The sequence below is a fragment of the Lissotriton vulgaris genome, chromosome 5, assembly GCF_964263255.1.
Source record: "Lissotriton vulgaris chromosome 5, aLisVul1.2, whole genome shotgun sequence".
Taxonomy (NCBI): domain Eukaryota; kingdom Metazoa; phylum Chordata; class Amphibia; order Caudata; family Salamandridae; genus Lissotriton; species Lissotriton vulgaris.
This window is the reverse complement of record NC_141693.1, coordinates 1,746,438,249-1,746,461,934: the sequence shown is the minus strand read 5'-3', so window position 1 is coordinate 1,746,461,934 and position 23,686 is coordinate 1,746,438,249. Positions and strand designations below refer to the sequence as shown.

The 23,686-nt window shown below is 46.3% G+C and overlaps 1 protein-coding gene across 2 annotated transcripts in view; it reads left to right on the top strand.

Annotated features, from left to right (window-relative positions):
• Nucleotides 1-23,686, top strand: part of ABI3 (ABI family member 3) — a 356,535-nt gene that overhangs the window by 78,981 nt on the left and 253,868 nt on the right. For both annotated transcript variants that reach the window (XR_015296055.1, XM_086923998.1), the window contains exon 3: nt 21,361-21,537. Coding sequence is in view for 1 of the 2 variants with exons in the window: in XM_086923998.1 (XP_086780124.1) it covers nt 21,361-21,537 (177 nt within the window). In the remaining variant the exon portion in view is untranslated. The remainder of the gene's footprint in view (nt 1-21,360; nt 21,538-23,686) is intronic.

Here is a 23,686-nt window from a genome sequence, read left to right as displayed (position 1 = left end):
TAGACACGTAGGTATAAGAGCGCTTTACATTTGGTTACAAAATATTACAGAAATGATAACAATTACATAATACCTCAAAAATAAGCAACACATTGAAAGAGGAAAGAAAGGTGAGAGAAGTAGGGATGAAGGGGGAAAGTGTGAAGGGGAGGATAAGGGAAGAGACGGGGGGAAGTCTGCCAACAGACCGACTGGATAGGTGACGTCCGAGGAGGGAATCCACAGCCCGTCTCTCCTTTGGCTAAGCAAGGTAGCTCCATCGGGCATCAGTCAAATAGCTAGATCTTAACTGACGAGGGAAAGTTCGCATAAGAAAGTCCAGTGGATAAACAGGGAGGGAACTATGAGCAAGGACAGGTGAGGTAGGGGGTAGGGTGAAGGGGGAAGTGTGAAGGGGAGGATAAGTGAAAAGACGGCAGGAGAGACAAGGAGAGTTTGCCCAATGACCAGCTGGGTAGGTGGTGGCCAAAGAGGGAATCCGTAGCCCATCTCCCCTTTAGCTCGTAAGGTAGTTCCACCGGGCATCAGTCAAAATGGCTGGGTCTCAGCTGTCGATGGAGAGCCCAGGTTTGACCAGCACTCTTACTAAGGGGGTCAGGCTCTAAAGAGAGGTGCATAGGGGCTGCCACACATGTCTGAAAGTTTGATGGCGCCCTTACCATAAGTCTGTGTTTATAATGTTACTCTGCTGGATTGTGGGGGGCATCGAGCAGGGGTGATTTAACCTGGGTGGCAGTCATGTGGCACGTGCACTCCTTGCTCCACAAACCTCCAGCATCCAGGTGGCCACAATCTTCTGCATGTACGGCTGCACTTCATACACTTAAAGTGCCCTTCCTTCCTCTGGTCCCCAGTGTTTTGAATGTGGTGGGTGGGGACACATTGCCAAATTCTGCAGAAGGAGAAAGGAGAAAACAAAGGAAGAGCCTATGGATGTTAGCCATCTCCCCCGGTCCATTTGTGCGCTCAAGAAACGGGTCTAGTCTTTTATGTGAGTCTGAGCATGAATGGTAATGCAGTAACAGCCCACTTAGACTCAGGTTGTAGGCATTCAGTAGTCAGGAAGGAGCTTGTTCCTCAGTCTCACCTACTTCTCGGGAGGTCTGTTAGTATCGGATATGTACATGGTGACATAAGGAACTACCCGGTAGCCAGAGTCAGTCTCCGAACTGAGCTAGGCATAGAAACCCTGACAGAAGTAGGGGTCCTGCCTTACCTTCCTGAACCCCTCATAATAGGCATAGATAACCCCTGTTTTTCTAGCCTTATGTTAGGGAACCTAAAGAATAGTCCTGGAACCGAAACCCCCCACAATGATCTATTGACCTCCGAACCTTGGGCCATAGACACACACTTTAGGATTGCCCAAATAAACAACAGTAGCCTCAGTAAAGCATGGCAGAGAACCAGAGAAACACTTATTTCCCAGTGACAAACATATTCTTGCTTCATAGAGCACCACAGCCTTTTGTATCGAGTGGCCAAGGAAGGCGAGGAGCCCCAGTTGTTGGTACCAACTGGGTTCTGGGACCAAGATCCTTTTATTTGCTAATGCCCATCTCCTTGCAGGTCATTCTGGGGCAGGGAAAATGGCACCATCTATATTGCAGAGCTTCTTCTGGCCAGAGGTCCACACCTAGATAAGGAAATATTGACAAGAGTGCTCAATTTGCCAAAAGATAAACCCTTATACCCCTTCAAAAGTTCCATTAAATCCCCACCCCATAATTGGCAAACCTTTTGACTGAATTGGAATTGGCCTCATAGGTCCCCTCCCAAAGTCCACCAGTATGTTCTTGTCATAGTGGACTACTCTACCAGATATCCTAAAGCCCTTCCCTTGCGTTCTGCTATGTCCACCTATTGGAAATGGCCCTTTTTGCAGGGTTATTACCAACCTTTTTGCTTCTTCCTCCTTTATTTTTCCTGACCTGTGGTTGTTGGCAATAGGACTCTGTGCACTTTACCACTGCTAATCAGTGCTAAAGTGCATATGCTCTCTGTGTATATTGTTATTGTAATTGGTTATCCATCATTGTCATATTTGTATCACCAAGAATTCCCTAGTAAAGTGCACTGAGTGTGCCAGGGCTGGTGATTCAAATGCTACTAGTGGGCCTGCAGCACTGATTGTGCCACCCACATGAGTAGACCTAAAATGGTGTCTCAGGCCTGCACCGCAAGGCCTGTGTGCAGTCTGTGGACTGCCATGTCAACCTGGCCAGGGGCGCGTGGCTTGGATGCCGAGGAGGTAGGCAGCGTGAGCTCGGAGCTCCGTGCCCGATCCCGGAAAATATCCTGAAAATTCCTTCGAACCCCGAGATAAAGGACACTATCCGGTACTGGACGGTACTGCGGAGGGTCCGGGACCCACGGAGGACGACACCGAGCCTTCCCACAGCAGTATCTCAACTTTGAAAGCTGAACTCAGCCGAGAAGTCGCGGACCCCAAAATGGCGGCGAGGGCATGAGATCGCTTGTGACGGAGACATCTGCCCGGAGACCCACTGAAGACCGCTCCCGGACACGCTAGAGGTGTTGGCGGCCGCGTCGCGCCTCTCCCCAGGTGCCGGATGGACTTTGGGCGCGCCCTTGGGCGGTGGTTGAGGACCGTCTCCTGATTGGGGCGACAACGGTGCGACAGTGACCCGGAGACGAGAACCCCGGACCTCTGGCGCATCTGGCGCTGGCCGGGCCGCGACCGCTCGGTGCTTCCTGCTTCTTGGTGACATTTCTGGGCCTGAGAACCCGGCCGGAGGACGGTGCCCGGCGACACTCGGAGGGCGACCAAGAACACACTTGAGGACCACCGCCCATCCCGGCCCAGATGGGGAAGCCGAAGGGGAAGGGAGATGGCGCGACCGACACTGAGGCGGCGGAAGGAGCGGAGAGAGACCAAGCGGCGTTACAGCGGATGCAGGATCGTATCCTGGAAGCCATCGCCACCACAAAGGATGCCCTGCAGCAAGATATAGCTCAGGTGGCGACGGGCTTGGGCCTCCTGAAGGCCGACCACGACAAACTTAAGGACAGGGTGAAATCCGTGGAGACCACGGTTAAGGACTTAGCCCCGGCCCAGGCAACGGTGAAGGCCCAGATGGCCGACGTGATGGACCGTCTGAAGGTGCTGGAAAGGAGGGCCGAGGATGCAGAAAACAGGAACAGGCGCAACAACGTACGCCTAGTGGGCCTGCCGGAGAAAATTGAAGGCGACGACATGGTGGGCTACTTGGATAACTGGCTGCGGACGGAGGTGGCACCAGAAGGTCTGTCCCCCTTCTTCTCCCTGGAGCGGGCACATAGAGTTCCGGCGCGTCCGCCAGCCTTGGGCCTTCCTCCTCGCCCGGTGGTGTTCAAGTTGCTCCATTACCGGGACAGGGACTGGCTTTTGCAGAGGGCGAGAGAGGCAGGGCCCTTTCAAGTGGAAAACAACAGAGTCACCATGTTCCCGGACTACACGTTTGAGACTCAGCGACTCCGGGCAAACTTCCTGTCCCTCAAGCGGGAGCTCCGCCAGGAAGGCATCAAGTACTCCCTGTTGTTTCCTGCCAAGCTAAGAGTGGTGGTGGATGAGAAGTCTTTATTCTTCACGACCTCCGCGGACGCATGGGACTGGTGGGACACTTATAAGGCAGGAACGGACGGTGCTAAGACCAGGGAGGAAGAGGCTAAGGTGGCGAAGCCGATCAGGCAGTCCCAACGGATCAGAAGGAACCGCAAGAGGACCGGGAAACCTTCGATGTCGCAGACGGAGGCGGAGAGGCAGGCGGCCCTACAGGCGGTGGTGGACTTATCTAGAACCGCCAGGACTCAGTCTGGGAAGGGTACGGATTCGGAGGACCCAGGCACGGGCTCAGAGACAGGACAATCGGAATTTGGTGGAGCCCGGGGCCCTATTGTGACGCCGCAGACCTCGGGAGAGATACTGGAGGCGTGTTGAACTGGTTTGGCGGAATGGACTCGCTGGTTGGACACCGGGGCGATGGACCCGCAGCAGTGGAACGATATTGATTGAGGTTTTGGGGAGCTGTAATGTGGGGATTGTGGGGTGGAGCGCGCGGGGCTGATTTGTTGGAGGTCTTATAGCATTGAGCCGCGCCTTACTGGCCCCTAAGGTCATCGCAGTGGGGACTGCGAATATTACTACCTTTCCTTGAGGGGTGGTCGGGAGTGTTGGTTTGGATGGGGGTACTTCCAGTTGCGGGGGGGCCTGTCCTGGGGGGGTGGGAGTTGCGAGCAGTTGGGGTTGCTCAGGGGGTTGTAGTTGTTGGAGGGGTTTGGCTTCCTGTTTGGAGAGGGTGGGGGGGGGGCCCGTGGTCGCGGGACTTATGCGAACACTGTTCTTTGCTGTATGGTCCGGTTGTGTAGGGGGGAATGGCTAGTACTGGAGCGTTGAAATGTGTGACCTGGAATGTGCGGGGTATGCAGTCCATGACGCGCAGACATAAGGTTCAGGCGTACCTCAAGCGTAGGGGGGTTCATATAGCGTTTCTGCAGGAGACGCACCTAAATAAGCAGGAAGGGGCGGCTCTACAAAGGCGCTGGAGGGGGCAGTTATTCTACACGACATTTTCAGCATTTGCGAGGGGGGCATTGATTTGGATACGGGCGGGGGTCCCCTTCCAAGTCTCGAAGTCGTCGATAGACCCAGAGGGCAGGTATGTGGCGGTGGAAGGAAGGCTGAGAGGCAGGATGATTTCTCTCTGTAATGTGTATGCTCCTAATGTAGACCTGCCCGCTTTCTTGTCTAACATCTCGGGCAAATTGGCGGGTTATTTGGCAGGGCCGGTCCTCTTGGGGGGGGACTTCAACTCAGTTGAGGATGTGCTACTAGATAGGTCCCATCCCCCGCTGCGCGCGTCCCCAGTACATAGGATCGCCAAGCGTAGATTAGAATGGCAGGAGAGCTGGGCCCTCACGGATGCATGGAGGGCGTTGCACCCCACCACTAGGGACTACTCCTTTCACTCGCACCTGCATGATTTACATGTGAGGCTGGATGCGTTTCTTTGTTCGGAATGTGTGCTCCCCGCGGTGGGAGGGGCGGAATACTTGGCCAGGACGATATCGGACCACAACCCCTTGTTGATGTCTCTGGAATGGATGGTGACTGTTAACTGCGTGCCAACATGGCGCCTGCAACCTGACACCCTGGACGACTTGTTGTTCAGGGAGGCCCTGAGTGAACGTATTGAGAGGTATTTTGAGGAGAACAGTGGCTCGGCTTCCACGAGGGCGGTTGAATGGGATGCTTTCAAGGTGGTGGTGCGGGGACACTGTATTGGGCACACGGCAGGGGCGCAGAAGACTCTGTTGGATGACTTAGATAAGGCTGAGACACGGCTGAGGGATCTCGAGAAGAGGCGCCCGAATCACCCTGAACTGCAGGAGGGGCTTAGCGGGGCGCGGGAGGGGCTGGCGGTAGAGCTAGAGCGGCTGCGTAGCTTCGACCATAAGGCGTACGTGACGAGGGCGCATGCGGAAGGTGATAAGGCGGGGGCGATGTTGGCTTGGCTTGCTAACCCTATCCGGGGGGGAGGGCCGATCATGAGGATCCAGGAGCCAGGGGAGGAGCCTTACCACTCCCAACCCGGGATCCTGAACAAGTTCCGAGCTTATTATGAGGGGCTCTATCTGAGTGGTGATACGGGAGGGACGGAGGAGCTTGAGGAGTTCTTGGACGGGCTAGAGTTGCCGCGAGTGGAGGACTCGGAGGCAGAAGAGTTAGGGCGACCCATCGCCCTCGGAGAAATAGGTTGTGCTGTAAAACAGATGGCTAGAAACAAGACCCCGGGCCTTGACGGTCTACCGATCGAATTTTATGGCAAATACCTAGAACATCTTGCTCCGCGGCTGCGCGAGGTATACAATGAGGCGCAGGAGAAGGGCCGACTCCCGGGCTCTATGTGCGAGGCCCTTATGATCCCACTCTTGAAGCCGGGCAGAGAGGGTGCGGCGCTGTCCTCGTATCGTCCGTTGTCTATGTTGACGACGGACTATAAGATCCTCAGTAAAATTCTGGCCAACAGATTGCTAGTGCACATGACGGGCCTGGTTCATGGTGACCAGTGCGGTTTCATACCGACACGCAATACCACTCATAACATCCGTAGACTCACGAGACTGATGGGTGCGGACTGGCCAGACACCGTCTCCCCATTTGTCCTGTCCATTGACATTGAGAAGGCATTTGACAGCCTCGAATGGGGATACCTGTATGAGGTGATGCGTCGCTTCGGGTTGGGAGACGGATATATACAGTGGACCAAGGTCCTCTACACTGAGGCGGTAGCGAGGGTCCGGGTGGGTGCACTGATCTCAAGACAATACCCGATTAGGCGTGGCACTAGACAGGGTTGTTCCCTATCCCCGCTACTGTTTGCGTTGGCAATGGAACCCTTCGCTGAGGTAGCCAGACTGGGCCGCCACTACGCAGGTTTGCCTTTTAGGGGGAGGCCACACCTCATCTCCCTATATGCGGATGACTTGTTGATGTTTTTGGCCGATGCCGGCGCCGAACTTCAGGGGGCGCGGAGGCTACTGGAGCAGTTCGGTAGGTTATCGGGCCTGAGGGTCAACTGGCCTAAATCCTGTCTGTTTCCCCTGAGGCCGGGAGAACCGTGCCCACTCACTGCTCAGGAACTCCGGTGGGAGCCGCGCTGCCTACATTATCTAGGGGTTTATGTTTACCACGCCCCGTCCGACCTACTGGATGGCAACATAACTCGCTGTATTAACGCCCTGCGTGGATCTATGGACTTCTGGGCGACTCTACCGCTCTCCTTGGCTGGTAGAATTTCCCTGCTTAAAATGATAGCCCTGCCCAGGCTTTTGTATTATTTTAGGACACTGCCGATATTGATCCCGAGCTCGGTTTTCAAACGCCTGAGGTCACTGATCATAGCGTTCCTGTGGGGCACGGGTAGGAGGCGCATAGCGCTCGACACGCTGTTACGCCCCAAGGATGAGGGAGGTATGGCAGTGCCGGACTTCGAAGGATATTACCTAGCCGCGCAGCTGCAGACTTTTACTCAGGAGGTGGCGAGAGTATATAGAGGTCCCGAGGACGCGAGAGTCGAAGGCACCCCGCGACACGTTCTGGCCTATATTACGCTGCACCAGAAACTCCGAGTGGGAGACCTGACGGTCGAGGAGCAGACTTTCCGGCTATGTTGGGACCGGGCCCATAAGCGGGCGGGTGTCCGCCTTATGTATGCCCCCGAAATACCGCTGGGAATGGTCACTGCCCTCCCACATGGAGGTGACTGGTCACGCTTGCTAGGGTGGGAGGAGGCGGGAATACACGTGCTGGGTGACCTCTACGAAGATGGGGTGTTGCTGCCGTTTCGGGACCTGCAGGAGAGATTTGACCTACCGAGGGGTGACTACCTGCTGCACGCGGCAGTCACGGGCGCCATGCGAGCCCACTGGGGGGAAGGGCTGCAGGAACCAGGCACCTCGATGGCTTGCCAGTACGCCATGATGGCGGCGGGAACCTTTAAGGCCGTCACGTGCCTGTACTCGAGGATGCAGCGGGAGGCCTTGCAACCTTTGGCAGCCCTGAAGGCCAAGTGGGAGCTGGACCTCCAGGTGGAGATACCAGACACGACCTGGGGCCAACTGCTGAGGCGGGCGCGGAAGAGCTCGAGGAATGCCAGGTTCCAATTGATCCACTTTTATGTTATCCACAGGGCATACCTCACGCCCGGGAAAATCCAACAGTACTTTGGGGCGGCCGACGCTGCTTGCCCCAGATGTAATACAGCGGGGGCGGATCTATGTCATATGCTGTGGGATTGCCCCTCTTTAGGCGACTATTGGCAGGACGTTGGGCGGGCCCTTAACGGCGCGACGGACAGGGATATCCAGTATACTAAAGCAGTTGGCATCCTTCACTGGTTCCCACACACACCTAGAAATACGATGTCAAGTAAATTTATAGATTTAGGGCTTATCTTGGCCAAGCGGGAGATCACACGAAATTGGAAGTCCAGAGTGGGGCCCACGTATAAAAGATGGTATGGGGAGTGTCTGAGATGGGCCGCGTGTGATAGTACCCTACGATACCAGATGGCCTGGAGGTCGAATGACGAGAAAGCACTGGAAAGGGCGACTGCATGGGAGGTGATGGTGCAGGCGTTCAGGGATGTGGACGACGAGGGGCAGGATGGCGAGAGCGAACTAGCTGGAGCAGACCCTAACACTATACAGGAGAACACACCTTAGCGATTGTTTGCTTCCTCCTACAACACACCGGGCACTAATACATGGTTACTCAAGCGCAGCGCGACCACGGGGGAGGGCGGGTAGGAAGCTGGTTTGGAGGGATGTTGGGGCACCGAAATTAGGGGAGGGGGAGGGGCGTAAATCACAAAAGCATTCCAGGGTTATGTGCAAAATGAAGCGGTCGGACAATGTAAGAAGTACGAGACCAAGACAGAGATGAAGCCACCCGCGTCAAGAGCGGGGTGGTCCCTCCGGATGAAGATCGAATGTCTTCAATTGAATCAGTTCATGTCGTGCCATTTTTGCTGAATATCTTGTCTGTACATTTATATTGGTGATGCAATAAAAATGATGTTAAAAAAAAAAAAAAAAAAAAAATGTCAACCTGGCCAGTATCCCCACTGACCAGGCCTAACCCTTCCCTTTCTGTACACATTGGACACCCCTATGAAAGGCCCAAGGTACCCCCTGGGCAGGATGCAGTGTATGTCCTCAGTGATGTCATCAATTATGTAATGAGTGATGTCACTGACCGTGTCATGAGTGTTGGTCATAAGCAGTGCATTGTGGGGGTATAAGTTATAATTAGATCAGGGAACTATAACTACTGAGTTTCACTGGTTTTATGTGAGTGGAATCTGAACCTAACTATAACGACGCTGTAACCTGCAACTATAACTTATACCCCCACAATACACTGCTTATGACCTCACATGTTACAACACTCATGACATGGTCACTGACACCACTCATTTCATAATTGATTCAGTGAGTTAAAGTGTTTCGTATATATTAAACATATAGATCTCAGCACTGCCCAACCCATTGGCCTTGTCAATGTGAATGCCTTTTAACCATGTTGTCTAGCAGCACATCTGCAGTTCAGCATTGCTAAACATCACTGAAAAAAGTGCTATTATGTGGGCAGCGCAGGCCTCGTCATAGTGCTTTTTTGTGTTAGAAGTGGCAGGAGAATTAACTTAACATGGGGTGATGAAGAGACTCGACATTGGCTCAAATACTGTGATTCAGGGCTTTCAGTAACTTTCAGACATGCTGAACAGCAGATCTGCTGCTAGACAACATGGCTAAAAGACATTCACATTGATGAGGCCAATAGCTTGGGCATTGCCAAGACATATTGGCTTTGCCAATGCTCGTTGTGATTTTGGTATTAATCTGTTCAGTAGTTTTGGAGTTAATAAAGAAATAAATCTGTGCATATATAGGGATGCTGATCCTCTGCGGATATCCGCGGAGACAATTATAAATTACTGTACGTTAAAAACACCATACAAATTCACTGGGAAAAAATAGGTTACAGGGACGTTATAGTTAGGTTGACGTTTTACACACACAAAACCAGAGAAACTCAGCAGCTATAGTTATACTTATCTGATGAGTTTCTAACTCGTGCCATAAAGTAACTTTAGGCCACGAGTTTCAGTTTATTAACATAAGTGTAACTATAAGTAAATGTAGTTGTAGTTGTAAATTGCATTTATATAGTGCTTGCTACCCCATACGAGGCATCAAAGTGGTTTTCGTTGAGCAGCACACTACCCCATAACTATAGCTGCTTATCAGTAATATATACATGTATATATAATTTGATGCTTAACATGTGTATAGGTCACTGCATAGTTTACATCTATGTTATTTGATGATATGCTTTTGGGTCTCTACTTTATTTAATCTTTCACAGTGTGTGGATATGATCATAACAACTGCATTTATAAGTGCTTAACTATTGGATTATTGGGGGAAATATAAAATAAATAAATGAACATAGAAACATTAAAAAACTAAATAAATAAACAAAAATAATACAAAAGATACCAAAAAATATTGTAATAAAAATACGTAAAGAAATTAGCTGTATGAACAGCAACACTTGAAAGTCAGCGTTTTTAACTATTTACCCATACATGTACATATGGGACTTTATATAATACAACTTTACATCTCTTTATTATTTTCCGAAAACATATATACCTTTCTATGTATCTATATAGTTATTATTCTACTCCTATTGTAGAAAAGAAATCTTCAACTCTCTCTAAATCATTACTGTTTCATCCTATACCTCGTTTGATATATATCCTATACCTATATTATCTAAATTATCCCAAAAATCTTTGTACTACTATGATCTCCCTAATAACACTTTTTAGACTCTTCCCTCCTCTGACTCATCCAAAACCTCTTTTTACTACTATGAACTCCCAAATAACACTTTCTACACTCTTCCCTTCTCTATCCCATTCAATCCAACTAACAGACTTGCATATCCACCGCTCGATTAACAACTTATATTTCCCTTTACCAATCACTACTAATCCTCTTTGGATTCCAGAGTAGCATGCTGCTCGCCGAAAAGCACTTCAATACTTCATCAGGGGTAGTAAGCGCTATATAAATACAATTACAATTACAATATCCTTCCCAAATATCAGTCTGGCCTCGGATCTCGCTGAAGCATGGAGACAGCTACCTTACAAACCTAGATGATGGTATCTTGACCACTGATATAGTTGCTCTCTGTCTCTTAATATTACTGCACTTCTAAGCTGCCTTCACCACTGTTGGCCACTCCACCCTCAGCGACATTCTGAAGTCTTGAATGGGACTTACAGAAAATATCTTTCACTCATCCTCTTCCTAGCTATCCAACCAAAACCAGTGTATTCAAATGGCCACCTTTGGGACTCAGAAGATCCAGATCCCATGAAGAGTTCCTCATGATTCCATCTTGTCCCTTGACATAGCCAACGTCTGCATGGATCCTCTTGGGACTCTACTCTCTGACAACAGCATCAACGTTTACCAATAAGCCAATGTTACACTATTGTATTTGACGGTCTCCTATGCTCCAGGCATCCAACACCTAAAACCTTGCTAGCACTCTTCTGGACCTGGATGCCCACAAACCTGAAGCTTTACACAAATTGTAAGGGCGTGCAATACAAATTCCACTGGCAAAGTTGTACAAAGTTCACATCTCCACAGGTTGTAAAAGAGTTAGATTTGTCAAATTGGGAAACTGGCATAATCACCACAGAGAAAAAGTGTGCGGGCATATTCTGCCTGTAAAAGCTTTAATAAAAATAATTCTGAGATAGTTTCCCCTCACAAACTTTATTTTGCAAGAGAATTCTTAGGGATGAAATACATTGTGCAAGGATTTGCCAAAAAGCATATATATTTTACTGAGTTTCATTTTTGAACATTTACTATGTTGATAAAACATGAAATTGGAGAAAAGATCCTGAAGCTGTTGGCGGGATCTTTCAGCAATTTATCACACACCTATACTGAATATCCCCTTTCAAACATGTGGTCTAAAGCAATGTCAAACCATGGCTATCTGTGTTAACCACCTATTATCCATATATATAACCCCTTGTTTTCCTAGAACAGTACGGCCTTAGATCACTAGCAGAGTGCAATTAAGGTAGATCATGGTTGGTTTAAGGCAGTGATATATGTGTTATAAAGAGCAGGGAACCAACTTTTTTCCTAGGAGTCTGCTATTTAACCAGTTTGCCAAATTCCATGTCTGTTTCCTCTTGATTCCATCTCATGCTGCTTTCTTCATTCTGTCCACATATCCTGTCTCTTTATCTCACTCTTGTACGTTCTGTTTCATCCCTGCCTTCTTTTTTCCTACTGTTTTCTTATCTTTCCATTCCTCATTTTTGCTTCCTTTTCTGCTTTTCTCCCTCTACCACTTGGTCAATGTCCAGTGATGAAAAAATATTAATAACCCTAGTCTAATCTTACCTGGGTCAAGTTCACACAAAAAATATCAAATAAAGCACCAGATAGGAGAGATTTTAAAATGTAAAGAATGGAGAGAAGGAGCAGAAGTGAAAATGAGAGGTAGAGGCTAAGGGGAAATGGTGAGGGTGAGGGTACGCATGAGGAGAGCACAGAGGTAGGAGAGGTATTCGGAATGTTAGATCAGCCATCTTAGAAGTAGCTGTGTTTTAAGGGTTTTTAGAAGTTGTGAAATTAAAGGGATAGAATAGGAAAAATAGAGGATATGTGAGAAAGGAATAAAGAAGGTTTTTGGGTATGATCTTGTGGAAGCATTTTACAAATCAAATTTTTTTGTGCAATAAATACTAGTGACCAAAAATGATTTTTAGGTGGATCCAATAGGCAAATAGTGTACTAACATGATTCTAGTTGAAACAAATGTAATATTTATTTATTTATAAACAGTGTAGTACTTTTAGCTCAGTCAATCATACTCAAATAGTCTCAGAGAGATACACAGAATAAACGTGGGGACGTTTTCGATAAGCATTAATTGAACAAGCATCATTCTAGTATAAAACCTGTTTGCTGCAACAATTATTAGACAAAAGCAAATGAAAAAGATTACAAGCACCAACAGAGTAAATAGAAGGTAGAATTCCACCATGGTGTTGAACAGTAAATATATGCAGGCATATAAATATGACAGTAATCAGGTGTTCCCTTACGATGCGGACCCTACCTAAGTGTACCTAAATGCTCTTAGCATGTATGTGGGTGTAAAGCCAAGACTTCCCTAGGAAAGAACCAAGCCCATTACTTGATGGGAGAGAATGAAGGACCCCATCTTGGTCTTGAATTGGACACCCCACAAGGGATATCTGACCACTGCGTGTTGTAGCTTCTGCAGGCCCGGATCTCAGCATCTAGTGTCAGCGTGAAAGCTTCTCCTCTGCCTATCTAGTGTTGGTATGGTTCTTTTATACAATAAAGATAGCCTCGGGTTCCTTACACAATCGATATGTTATGAGTTTGATTATGTAAATGAGCCTGAATCAATACCAGCAATTATGCAAAGTAGTTCTTTAGCCCTAGGATGAAGATGACAATGACTTTTATACAGTGTATGTTAATCCTGTTATGTGCATCATGTGCAGGGACTTTTCTAAGAATCCTCATGCATAATAAACGAGGCTAGCTTCAAGGAATCCGATCAACATTTATTCAGCTCATAACTGGGTAAAATGTAAGTGCTAAAACCGTTATGCAGAGCAAGGTAGGACAAATGCAGGTAAAAAGGTTGTGTAGCTACCTAGGTTTAGATTGGGGTACATCGATGTACATAACAGTACAGAAGTGTGTTTATTAAAATAATTTAGTTATGCAATATTTATGTGAAAATGCCATCTTGAATAAAATGGATGTTGTTTGTGTCATTAACTCCTATGCTCAGTCCCTCCAATCTGATCCCCCTGGACATCATTTCTATGCATGCAGATCGAAGACAACTGATGAAAAAGGGTTCCCCTACTGTATGAAAACCAAGTTTCGAATGAATTGTTTAGTGTACATGATATGCTGAAACCTCCAAGGCCCTTCCACTGTAGTTCTGCTGTGTAAAAGGGTTCTATTCATTTGTATTCAAAGATTCTGTAGAAATGTTTCATATTTTGTTCAAATATCTCTGGATGGCAAAAGTACGGAAGATGCTGGACACTTTCTTAAAAATGGGATAGTGCGTATGTATTAGGTATTGACATCCTTTATTCTGATTTGTCAACGGATTGTTACTTAATCAGACCATGATGATTTAGATGATTTACTAATTTGCTACACAAGAATTGTGTATAAGTACCCTTTGATTTGGCGGCGAGCCTGAAAACTATCCTTTTCTATTAGGGATGCTGCTCGATTAATTTTTATTTTGATGCTCAGTTTGGGACTTAAATGGATTGACACAGGACTAATTGTGGGGAGTAATCTGTTCGCCTAGCCGAGCCTAGCTGAGCCTAAGCCACGCCCAGCCAGACCAAGCGTAGCGATTACGGAGCGGGAGTAAGGAGCGGGTGCCAGGAGGACACGGAGTGAGCCCACGACCGCCGCACAAGGACGAGGCCGCATACTAACGGCAAGCGGCAAGCGGGTACACTGACTCGGATTTCCACCCCAGCCTCGGAGTGTAGCGGAGCCCTCGAGGCGAGGCAGGGTGAGACGAGGGGATCGGGAGCGGGTGCAGCGCGAGCCGGAGGGCTCGCTGAGCACCGCGAGACACACGCTCCTGAAGCGGAAAACGCTAACAACCGCCTGCCCCCAGTTAGCCCTCACTCGGCAGACTCGGACATTCAGCTGGTCCAGTGATTCAGCAGAGTCTGCAAAGGCAAAATCTTATCAAACTTACATAACTTCGGAGGCACCTGTTTGCGCAAGTAGGGCTTTTTATATAAGATTAGCCCTAAGAAGAATAAGCACTACGGAGAAGTCGGAAGTCCATTAAACACGACAGAAAGTGCAGCGTGGCAAGGCAAGCAGGCGGAAGGCAATCAAGGCAGAACAGAGGTAAGTGAACCAACTTTTAACAAAAGTAAAATTAATACTTAAGAGTTACCACCTTTAATTGAAAAACAATTTTTTACTCAGAAATGGTACCCAAAAGAGGGACAAAATTACATACGTTGGATGAACTAGGGAGAAGTAAATCAATGGAGGGCTCAAAATCCCTGGAGGAGAGCCAGGAAAGTCATGTATCATCCATGGATAATAGTAAGGGGAGACGAAAGAAAAGAAAAGTCAAAATAGCAACGAAGAATGCCCAGAAGGCAAAAAGAGGTTGCAATCAAACAACTAATAAACAGAAAGAGAACACGGCAGCATCAAAGTCCATAAAGGAGTTTGTAGGCAAACACTATAAATCATTAAACCCAGCGATAACATCGGACCTAGATGGAGAAATAGTGGAAATTGGCGGAGAAATTGGTGAAAATCCAGACAGGCCAGATGAAAACCAAAGACGGTCAGACAAGGGAGAATACCAGGAAGAAGTAAATCTTGACACAGAAGAAGAAGGGGAGAATCGCAAATCCTTAAACCTGACACTGCAGAGCCAAAACCACCAAATCTCGGCGCCTCGACTATCATCATCACCTAAGATGTTCTCACTGTTGTCTCCAGGGAATGAAGGTCACAGGGGGAATGAAGGCCAGAACCAGAGCGTTATCTGGGGAGGCGCGCCAGACCAATTCCAGGAGCACCATCCACTGCTAAAATCCCCAATACATCAAGAGAGCATAAGGACAAGTCACCCAGTAAACCCAGTAAGAAATACTACACAGGACTCAGTGCTCTCTGTATCTCCCACATCTTCGCTGATGTATTTAATCTTGTTACTTCAGAAGGCACTACAAGGAATCCTGGAAGTAACTCTCTCAAACAACGGAGTGATGAAAGCTCAGAAACAACATTTAAAGAAAATAGAAGAAGAACTAGGAGAAATAAAGAGCCAATTGCCAAGCAGGATAAAGCCAACTGATACAGCCCCACCAATTGAGGAAAGTGACATGATAGTACCGGAAGAAGAAAGCATGGTCATTTTAGAAAGATCTTCCCAACCCACAGAACAAACTGCAAAGGATGCTGCAGAGTCTGTAGACAATGTCTATATTTCAAAAAGACCTATGCTGATAAAAAGGTGCGGGGGGTATGTCACACTTGGGGCCAGGAACAGGACAGGAAAATCCAGGCAACTGAAACATGCAGGAAAGAGAAATGGGAAGGAAACAACGACGGGGGGAGTGCAGTCAGGATTAAATGCCTCAGCACCGACTTTCATAACACATAGACTTACTCATGTAGAGGCAAAACCACTAAAGACTCCAAAGACACAGAGAGAACTAAGGAAAAAGCAGACACGCAAGGAGGCATCTGAGAACCCCCCCTCCACCCGTACGACGAAACAGAAAGTAAGGCTAATGGATGAACGAGTTACTGAACAAAGGTCAGTAAGACCACAGGCCCACGAAGAACCAACATGAGAAAGAAAGGACTGCAAGTAGGGAGTACAATCGCCAGTCAACAAGCGCATGAAATAAACACGAATTTATATGAGAGAGACAATAACAAATGGGTATTTCTGGACCTGGTACTAGCTGGCAGGAAAGAGAAGCCGACAAGAAAAACCAGACCCCTGAATAGGGCACTAATTTTGACCGCATTTGCAAAATGCGGCAGTCTGAGGGGGATCGGCACCAAAGACCTCCAGCATGTTGGCTTTGTAGAAAATAGGAACGGAAAGGAAATAACAAAAATCACCCTTCACTCAGACCTGGTAAAAAGGGCAATCCAGAAAGCCTCAAAGGAGATAACTCAACAGGGAATAAGGATTATCCCAGAGAGAGAAATAAAATCCTCTAAAGATAACAACTTCTTAAAACAGCATGCCGGGCTACAGAAGAGACAAGTGGTTCTCTATAGAGAAACAGAAGGAGATCGAAGCTGTCTGAACGTTGTAATAGATAACACAGTGAACGATTCCTCAAGGGGCAACTGGTCATTACATAGCAATCCCACGGGAGAATGCAACGAAAGTAACTCGGTGGATACGGAAGAAGAAGGTGGTTTGAGTGATGTTGAATAGGATGGAGGGGGGTCGCAAGAACTAGGTCTCTTAACCTGGAATGTAAATGGGCTAGGCAATGAGCAAAAACGGGAATGTATAAAGGAAGTTATAAATAAAGTGGACATTGCCTGCCTGCAAGAGACCTGGTTATGCGACGACACCCCAACCTTTGATGGATATGTCCAGATACATCAGCCAGCCATAAAGAAAAACCGTGGGCGGCCCTCGGGGGGGCTGATGACATTGGTATCAACAAAAGTAATGAGGGAAATAAAACTGTTGAATACAAAATGTAAATGGGTTCAATCAAGTAGAATTGAACTTATGACGGTGGATCTGAACTATAAAATGTTGATTTTAATGAATGTATACATGCAGTGGGATAATAGGGAGGAGTATGAAAGGGAAATGAGGTGTTTTAAAGAGGATGTAGACAGTACTCTAGAAAATATCCAGTAGATATAATAATAATAATGGGGGATTTCAATCATAAACTAAACCCAAAAAAGGCAGACCTTTGGAATAGGGAACAGTTAGAGGTGCACAGAATAAACCCGGCTAGGTTTCCAGCTGGGGAAATTTCGAAACAAGACCTAGAACTAGTACACACGTTAGGAGGCAGGGGCTTTCACTGCGTAAATGGGAGAATAGAGACAGACTCACCGGCAGGAAAGACGTTTATCCAAGGGCAACAGAACTGCCCAATAGACTATATATTCTTGCAGGCCTGGAACTTCTCCCAGATAGGGACTATAGGTTAGAACAAAGAGAGGTGAGTGATCACAAACTTCTACACATAATAATATCGGGGGGAAGGAAATTACAGAGAGAAACGGTGATTGCCCAGGAGGTCGAGTACCCCAAACGGGTGATGACACGACTAACTGAGGAATATATGGAAAAACTGAAGGCCATGCAAATAAAAATGGCACCCGAACATTGTGACAATAAAAAACTGGAATGGTTTATAGGAAAATTAGAAGAAGTGGTCCAATGCCTAAAGATAAAATTAAAAGGGGATAAACCCATAAGGGTAAAACAAATAAGCCGAGGTAAAGGGTTCTCTGTGGCGTGCCAAAATAAGAAAAAGGAGATACGAGCAGCACAAAGAAGACAAAAAAAGAACTTCACACAAGAGAGACAGGAACAGCTAGTTAAGCAGAAAAAAGAATTCAAGTTAATGGTAAACACCGCAAAAAGGTTATATAAAGAAAAATGCTGGTTAGAACTATTAGAAGCCATAGAGAATAAAAATCTAAGGCAATTCTGGAAACTAGTAAAGGCTGCAGCTGGAACATCAGATGGAGAATTAAACTGTGTGGTGAGTGAGGCCGCATGGGAAGCGTATATAAGGGAACTGTATGGGGTAAGGACTCCCAGAGAGGAGGTGGAGATCAAAATATGGCAAGAAATCTCAGAAGACCTATAACTTAAATTTAACGAAGAACAAGTTGAGCTCACAATAAAAGAACTTAAGCTAACACGGGCAGCAGGTCCAGATAATCTTCCCGCAATAATTTTGAAGTCCGACGTTAAATGGTGGGCAAGATTCCTTGCCAAGATGTTCCAGGTAATTCTAAAAGAAGGCGTAATGCCACCAACCTGGAAGGGGGCCATAATTAGGCCAATCCACAAGAAAGGGAGCAAAAAGGCGCCACAAAACTACCGGTTGATTAATCTCCTAGACATAGGTGAGAAAGTGTTCTCTAAAATTGTACTGAAACAATTGAATGCATGGGTAGATGAGTTCCAAATAATACCCACAGAGCAGGGTGGATTTAGAGCGGGCCACTCTACAATAGATCACGGATTTGCTCTATTGGCGATGGCGAGGAAGTCGACGGAACAAAATGGCAAGCTTTGCTGCTGTTTCGTCGACTTCAGAGCAGCCTTTGACTCTGTAGATCGGGCCTGCCTATGGGAGACCCTAAAGAGGTTAAATATCCCTAAAGATCTTCTTACAATAATAAAAGAACTACATAGGGAAAACTGGGGGCAAGTAATCAAGGATACGGTGGGTTCTTTGACCCCAAAAATACCCATTGCCAACGGATTAAGACAGGGCTGTGTGCTGGCCCCCCAGCTTTTCCGATCTTCCTGTCAGATCTCCCGGCATATCTAGAGGTGGAGGGTAGTGCCAGTCCTAAGATGGATGGAAACAAGATACCCTGTCTATTATACGCGGACGATCTGGTAATAGTAGACCAGACTGAGAGGGGCCTCCAAAGGAAGCTTAATGCCTTCAATACATACTGTGCTAGTAAACTCTTAACTATCAATCTGGATAAAACTAAAATCCTATGCTTCGGGAAAAAGATAAGTAGATTCAGTTGGTATATAGGCGATCTCAAATTGGAGACAGTTAATGAGTATCGATACCTGGGTATATGGTTCGATAGGGCGTTAAATTGGAATACCCACCTGGAAACTCAAAAAGCAAAGGCATTCGCTTCCATATGTGGTCTAAAAAGGTTTAATGGGAACTATGGAGAGATGTCACACCGACCAATGCTTAGAGCTTTTGATGCAATGATCCCCTCTCAAGTTTTATATGGAGCAGAGATCCTTTATTTGAGCGGTAAGGGATCCTGGGACGTGATAGAGGGGAACTGCATAAAAAGGCTCTTATCACTTCCTCAATCTTCTATGATACAAGCCATCAGAACAGAAATAGGCACAAAGTCCTGGGTAATACAAACCCAGATGGCTGTGATTAGACTCTGGAAGAGATTAGAAGACCCTGATAGTCAAAAAGTAGCACACTGGTGTCGCAAAGAAATTCAGAAAAGTGAGCTAAAATGGGCAAAGGTCAGTAGGGAAAAATTGAAGGGAATCTGTAACTCATTAGAGATCGACTTGGACCAGGAAACGTATCAAGTCCTTAGTACCAAAGGTGAGCTGAAGCAAAGAGGGAAAGAAGTTTCTAAATCGCTTGATATAGGCTATTTAACAAAGAAAAAATCAGTGGCGTATATGCTAAATGCTTGGTCCAATGAAAACTGGTTCCCCTACCTTGATAGATTACCCAACCGCGGGTTCAGGCAAGAGATCCTGAGGCTTCGAATTGGGATTAACCCATGGCTAATAAACAGAGACCTTAAAACAAAAATGTTAGATCAGGAAGGTCGCTGCAGGTGTAAGCTGGGAACTAAGGGAGACCTGCTACATATACTGTTAGACTGTCTGACACTCCTAGATCAGAGAAAACTTTGGCTGCGCCCAGTTTTTCTAAAATATGATATAAAAACAAGGTCGCAGGCAGCCAGTCTCTTAACAGAAATCCCTTCCATCGATATTGCAATCGCCCTCCGGAAATTTATAAAGGTGGCCCTGAGTGTATTGAGATCCAAGGAATAATATGTAGTACTGTATGAATTTTACTTGAATGAAATTGTTTGTTGTGGTAAGAATGTGAATAGGTTTTTAACATGCAAATATAAGTTTTAAGGTAAATGTAACTTTTATTGGTATTTTGTATTTTTGATAATGGTGTGTAGGACCTTTTAATTAATTAATTTAAAAAAAATAGGTTTATGATATTATTGTGTATACTCCATATCGCGTCATGTTCACTGCATTGTTTAAAGACTATGGTCATAATAAACATACATTTTGACTTGACTTAAATTAGTTTCTAATTTTGATTACTCAGTATAACTTGAATGTGAGCATCCATACAATTTGCTCAGCACCACTTGCTTTAAAGATTCTTGTACTAAAACCCTTTAACTTTCCTTAATCTAGAACTCAATTACTGAATGATCCCAATTACTGATTTTTGCTACCCTCCTATATTGATGTTGCCAAGGGTGTCTTTTCGTGCAAGATCAATTTGGGGGAGAACCACATGAGGTCAGTTTTGGGAGATCTGAATTTTGGGATATTCCAAAAATTGCCTTATGATTTTGCTCCAACAATCTGTTCCCCACGGTTTTGGAAATTAGAGTCAACAGCAATATGATGGAAGAGGTGGAGGTCAGTTAAAAGGTAAATTACATTAGTAAAGGCGAACAATTCAAGGAGGATGGGCGGAATTTGTGCACGATCTGATGAGAGCTGTATAGTGGCCGTACCGGGCTGATCCTCAAGATTTGAGATTACTCATCTGCAACAGGTTGTGTTCAATAAGCGTAAAAGGAATTTATAGTTGCTAATGTGGAAAATAATGTCTGTAATCTGAAATATCATGGAAGGAATATTTAGTGCCCATAATATCATGACCAAAATATCAAAAAACAAAATATCGAGGAGGTAATCGCATAGAACAATGTATAGGTTTACTATTCTTAACCCCTTCCAGGCTCATGACGAGCTGGGCTCATCATGAAGTAGCCTCCTACCAGGCTGATGACGAGCCCAGCTCGTCATACATAATGTACTTTTGAAAATCCCAGCACAGGAGCAAAATATCACTAGTAGCGATGGTGTTACTTCACATCTATGTACCTTGATGAAATATATATATATAGGTAGGTAAAAATGTATAGATTTTGTATTCTTAACTCCAAATCTACATACCTTGATGATATATATTATAGTAAATATATGTGGAGCTAAGAGTAGAAAATCTATACATATTTACCTGTCAGTAGTTTAGTCCTCGATATTCTGTTCAATATATCGTGGCCACTCAATATTCCTTCTGCAATATTCTGGACCAATATCGTAAATAGTAGGAAGAGTGTGTTGAAAGCAATGATTGGGTATGGAGAAGGAGCGAGGCAAGAAATGTTTGCCAATTCTTATTTTTATACTTGCAGACGGTCGACATACACAAAGAGAAAGTATCGCGGCGAGAGATTGGTGCTGTGACGGACAACAGAAGCTTTCCACGCACTCAAAAAATCATTGCCCTGGCCAATAAGGAGCAAGTTGGCTGCTATTCCAGAAAACCAGTTAACCTCACCATCCTGGATAACATTGGCCATGGAATAAAGGTGCAACTACAGGATTTGTTCCCTTCTCTGAAGCATTTTCACTGTGTGCGACAAACACAACCATTTTCCCTCTCTGGCTCTTACACAGCCTTGAAAGTCTACAATTCCACTTGAGTAGCAAGCACGTTTTTCCCATATGTGGGAACACATTTGATATCCCTGCTACTAAGATGCTCATTACAAGTAGTCTGGTGGGGTATGCGATAATAATCATCCCGGATAAATTGGAATTTAATAGGGTAAATAATTATTGTCTATTCTGAATTCAACCCTGCAAAAAGGGACATAACATGCAGATTTTGAGGCCTACCACATCAAAATCCCATATCGCTATATTTCTAGAGCAATTTTCCCAGCTTAAAATTTGAAACGTTTGACCCGCTGAAATGTCACTCCTGGGGCAGTAAACTCTGACAAGCATGCATTCAACACACCTCATATTTCCCATTGGCCATGCCTGGGGGCTCAGTGGACTAATATATCCTGTCTAGGAACCTGTGTTTGACCTCAAGCTAACAGTTTCAAACCACTGCAGGTCCACTCAACTTTGCATTCTTCCAAGGTTGATAAAATGTTTACCATTATGTTGCATAGCACCAAGATGCCCTAGGGTGAACATGCACTTTACAAATACATGTTATGTGTCATGGGGCTTACATGAGCACACACCACATGCCAGCCAATAGAGCAGTCGAGTGAGATTCAGCTGAATGCGTATGCAAATCTCTGTACTCTAACAGCAAATAGTATGCAGGGACTCAGGCACTCTCATTTACACAACACAAAAGACATGCAGTTGGCTAAGCGTCACCACCCTAATACCACATGCATCTCTTCATGCCAATATCCCTCATAGAGCCAAAAGAACATGTTAGTACAAGCACACAACACCCTCACGTGCACAACACACCACTAAAGACATATAGCTGCATAAGGACTCATTTTCTCATTAAGACATACTTTTTTTTTTCTTTGGACAGATGTATATTAACCCTGGGCGGAGTTCGCGGAGTGGGGCTTCGCGGAGCTACGCGAAGTGGGCGAGAAACTACGCCCACCTCCGCACTCCGCGTAGCCCCACTCCGCAAACACCACTGGCCGCCAGCCCCGCCACCCGCCTCCCTCCCGCCCTCCCTAAATACTTTCAAATAAAGGAATGAAATAATTTAAAAAGCACTTGCCTTGCCGCCGCTGCCCGCCGCGTCCCCGGGGCTCGGATCTTCCGTCTTCTTTACTAATGTGCATGCGCGGGCGGCCGCGCATGCGCATTTTCTCGTGAAAATGCGCATGCGCGGCCGCCCGCGCATGCGCATTAGTAAAGCGGACGGAAGACGGAAGATAGCGAGCCCCGGGGACGCGGTGGGCAGCGGCGGGCAAGGTAAGTGCTTTTTAAATTATTTTATTCCTTTATTTCAAAGTATTTAGGGAGGGCGGGAGGGAGGCGGGTGGCGGCCAGCTACGCTCCGTCTGCGGAGCGTGCGTAGTGCCGCCTGGCTCCGCCAGCTCCGCAAAATGCGGAGTAGGCGGCACTACGCACACTCCGTGCACGGAGCGTAGCTGGCCGCCCACCGTTAATGTACATAGCGCCAAGTCGACCCAAATTTTTTGGTAGGCATGAGGAGATTAAGGGCCAGATATACAAACATTAGGAATAACGATTTTCTAACTGCATTTATCTCTGAATTGCAATTAGGAAATTGGTATTCCCAATGCATGAATTTCTGTATTCCCAAATAGTGATTCCTAGTAGGTTGCAAATCAACCTACCTCATGATTATTAAAGAGGTAAGTCGCAATTTGGGACCCATTAGGAATTGCTGCCATAGTTGAGACGGTGGTCTGCTGAGGTCAGCAGACCACCACGTCAGTGATTGATTAATAATATTGAAATCTTATCTTTTTTTTATCAATGGAGCCCGCTTTCCTTAAAGGATAATGGGATCCATTTAAGTTTAATTCTTTAGGTGCAGGCAGTGTTCCCACTGCCCGTTCATAAAAAATATTTTATTAACATTCTCAAAGGGCGAGGGGTCCCTTAGGGACCCTTTCAGATTTGCAAATGGGTTACCACCACTGGTGGTAAAGTATTACTGTTTTGACCCGGAATGTGGTTGCAAAACAGTATCACATATCATACTGATTCAGTATT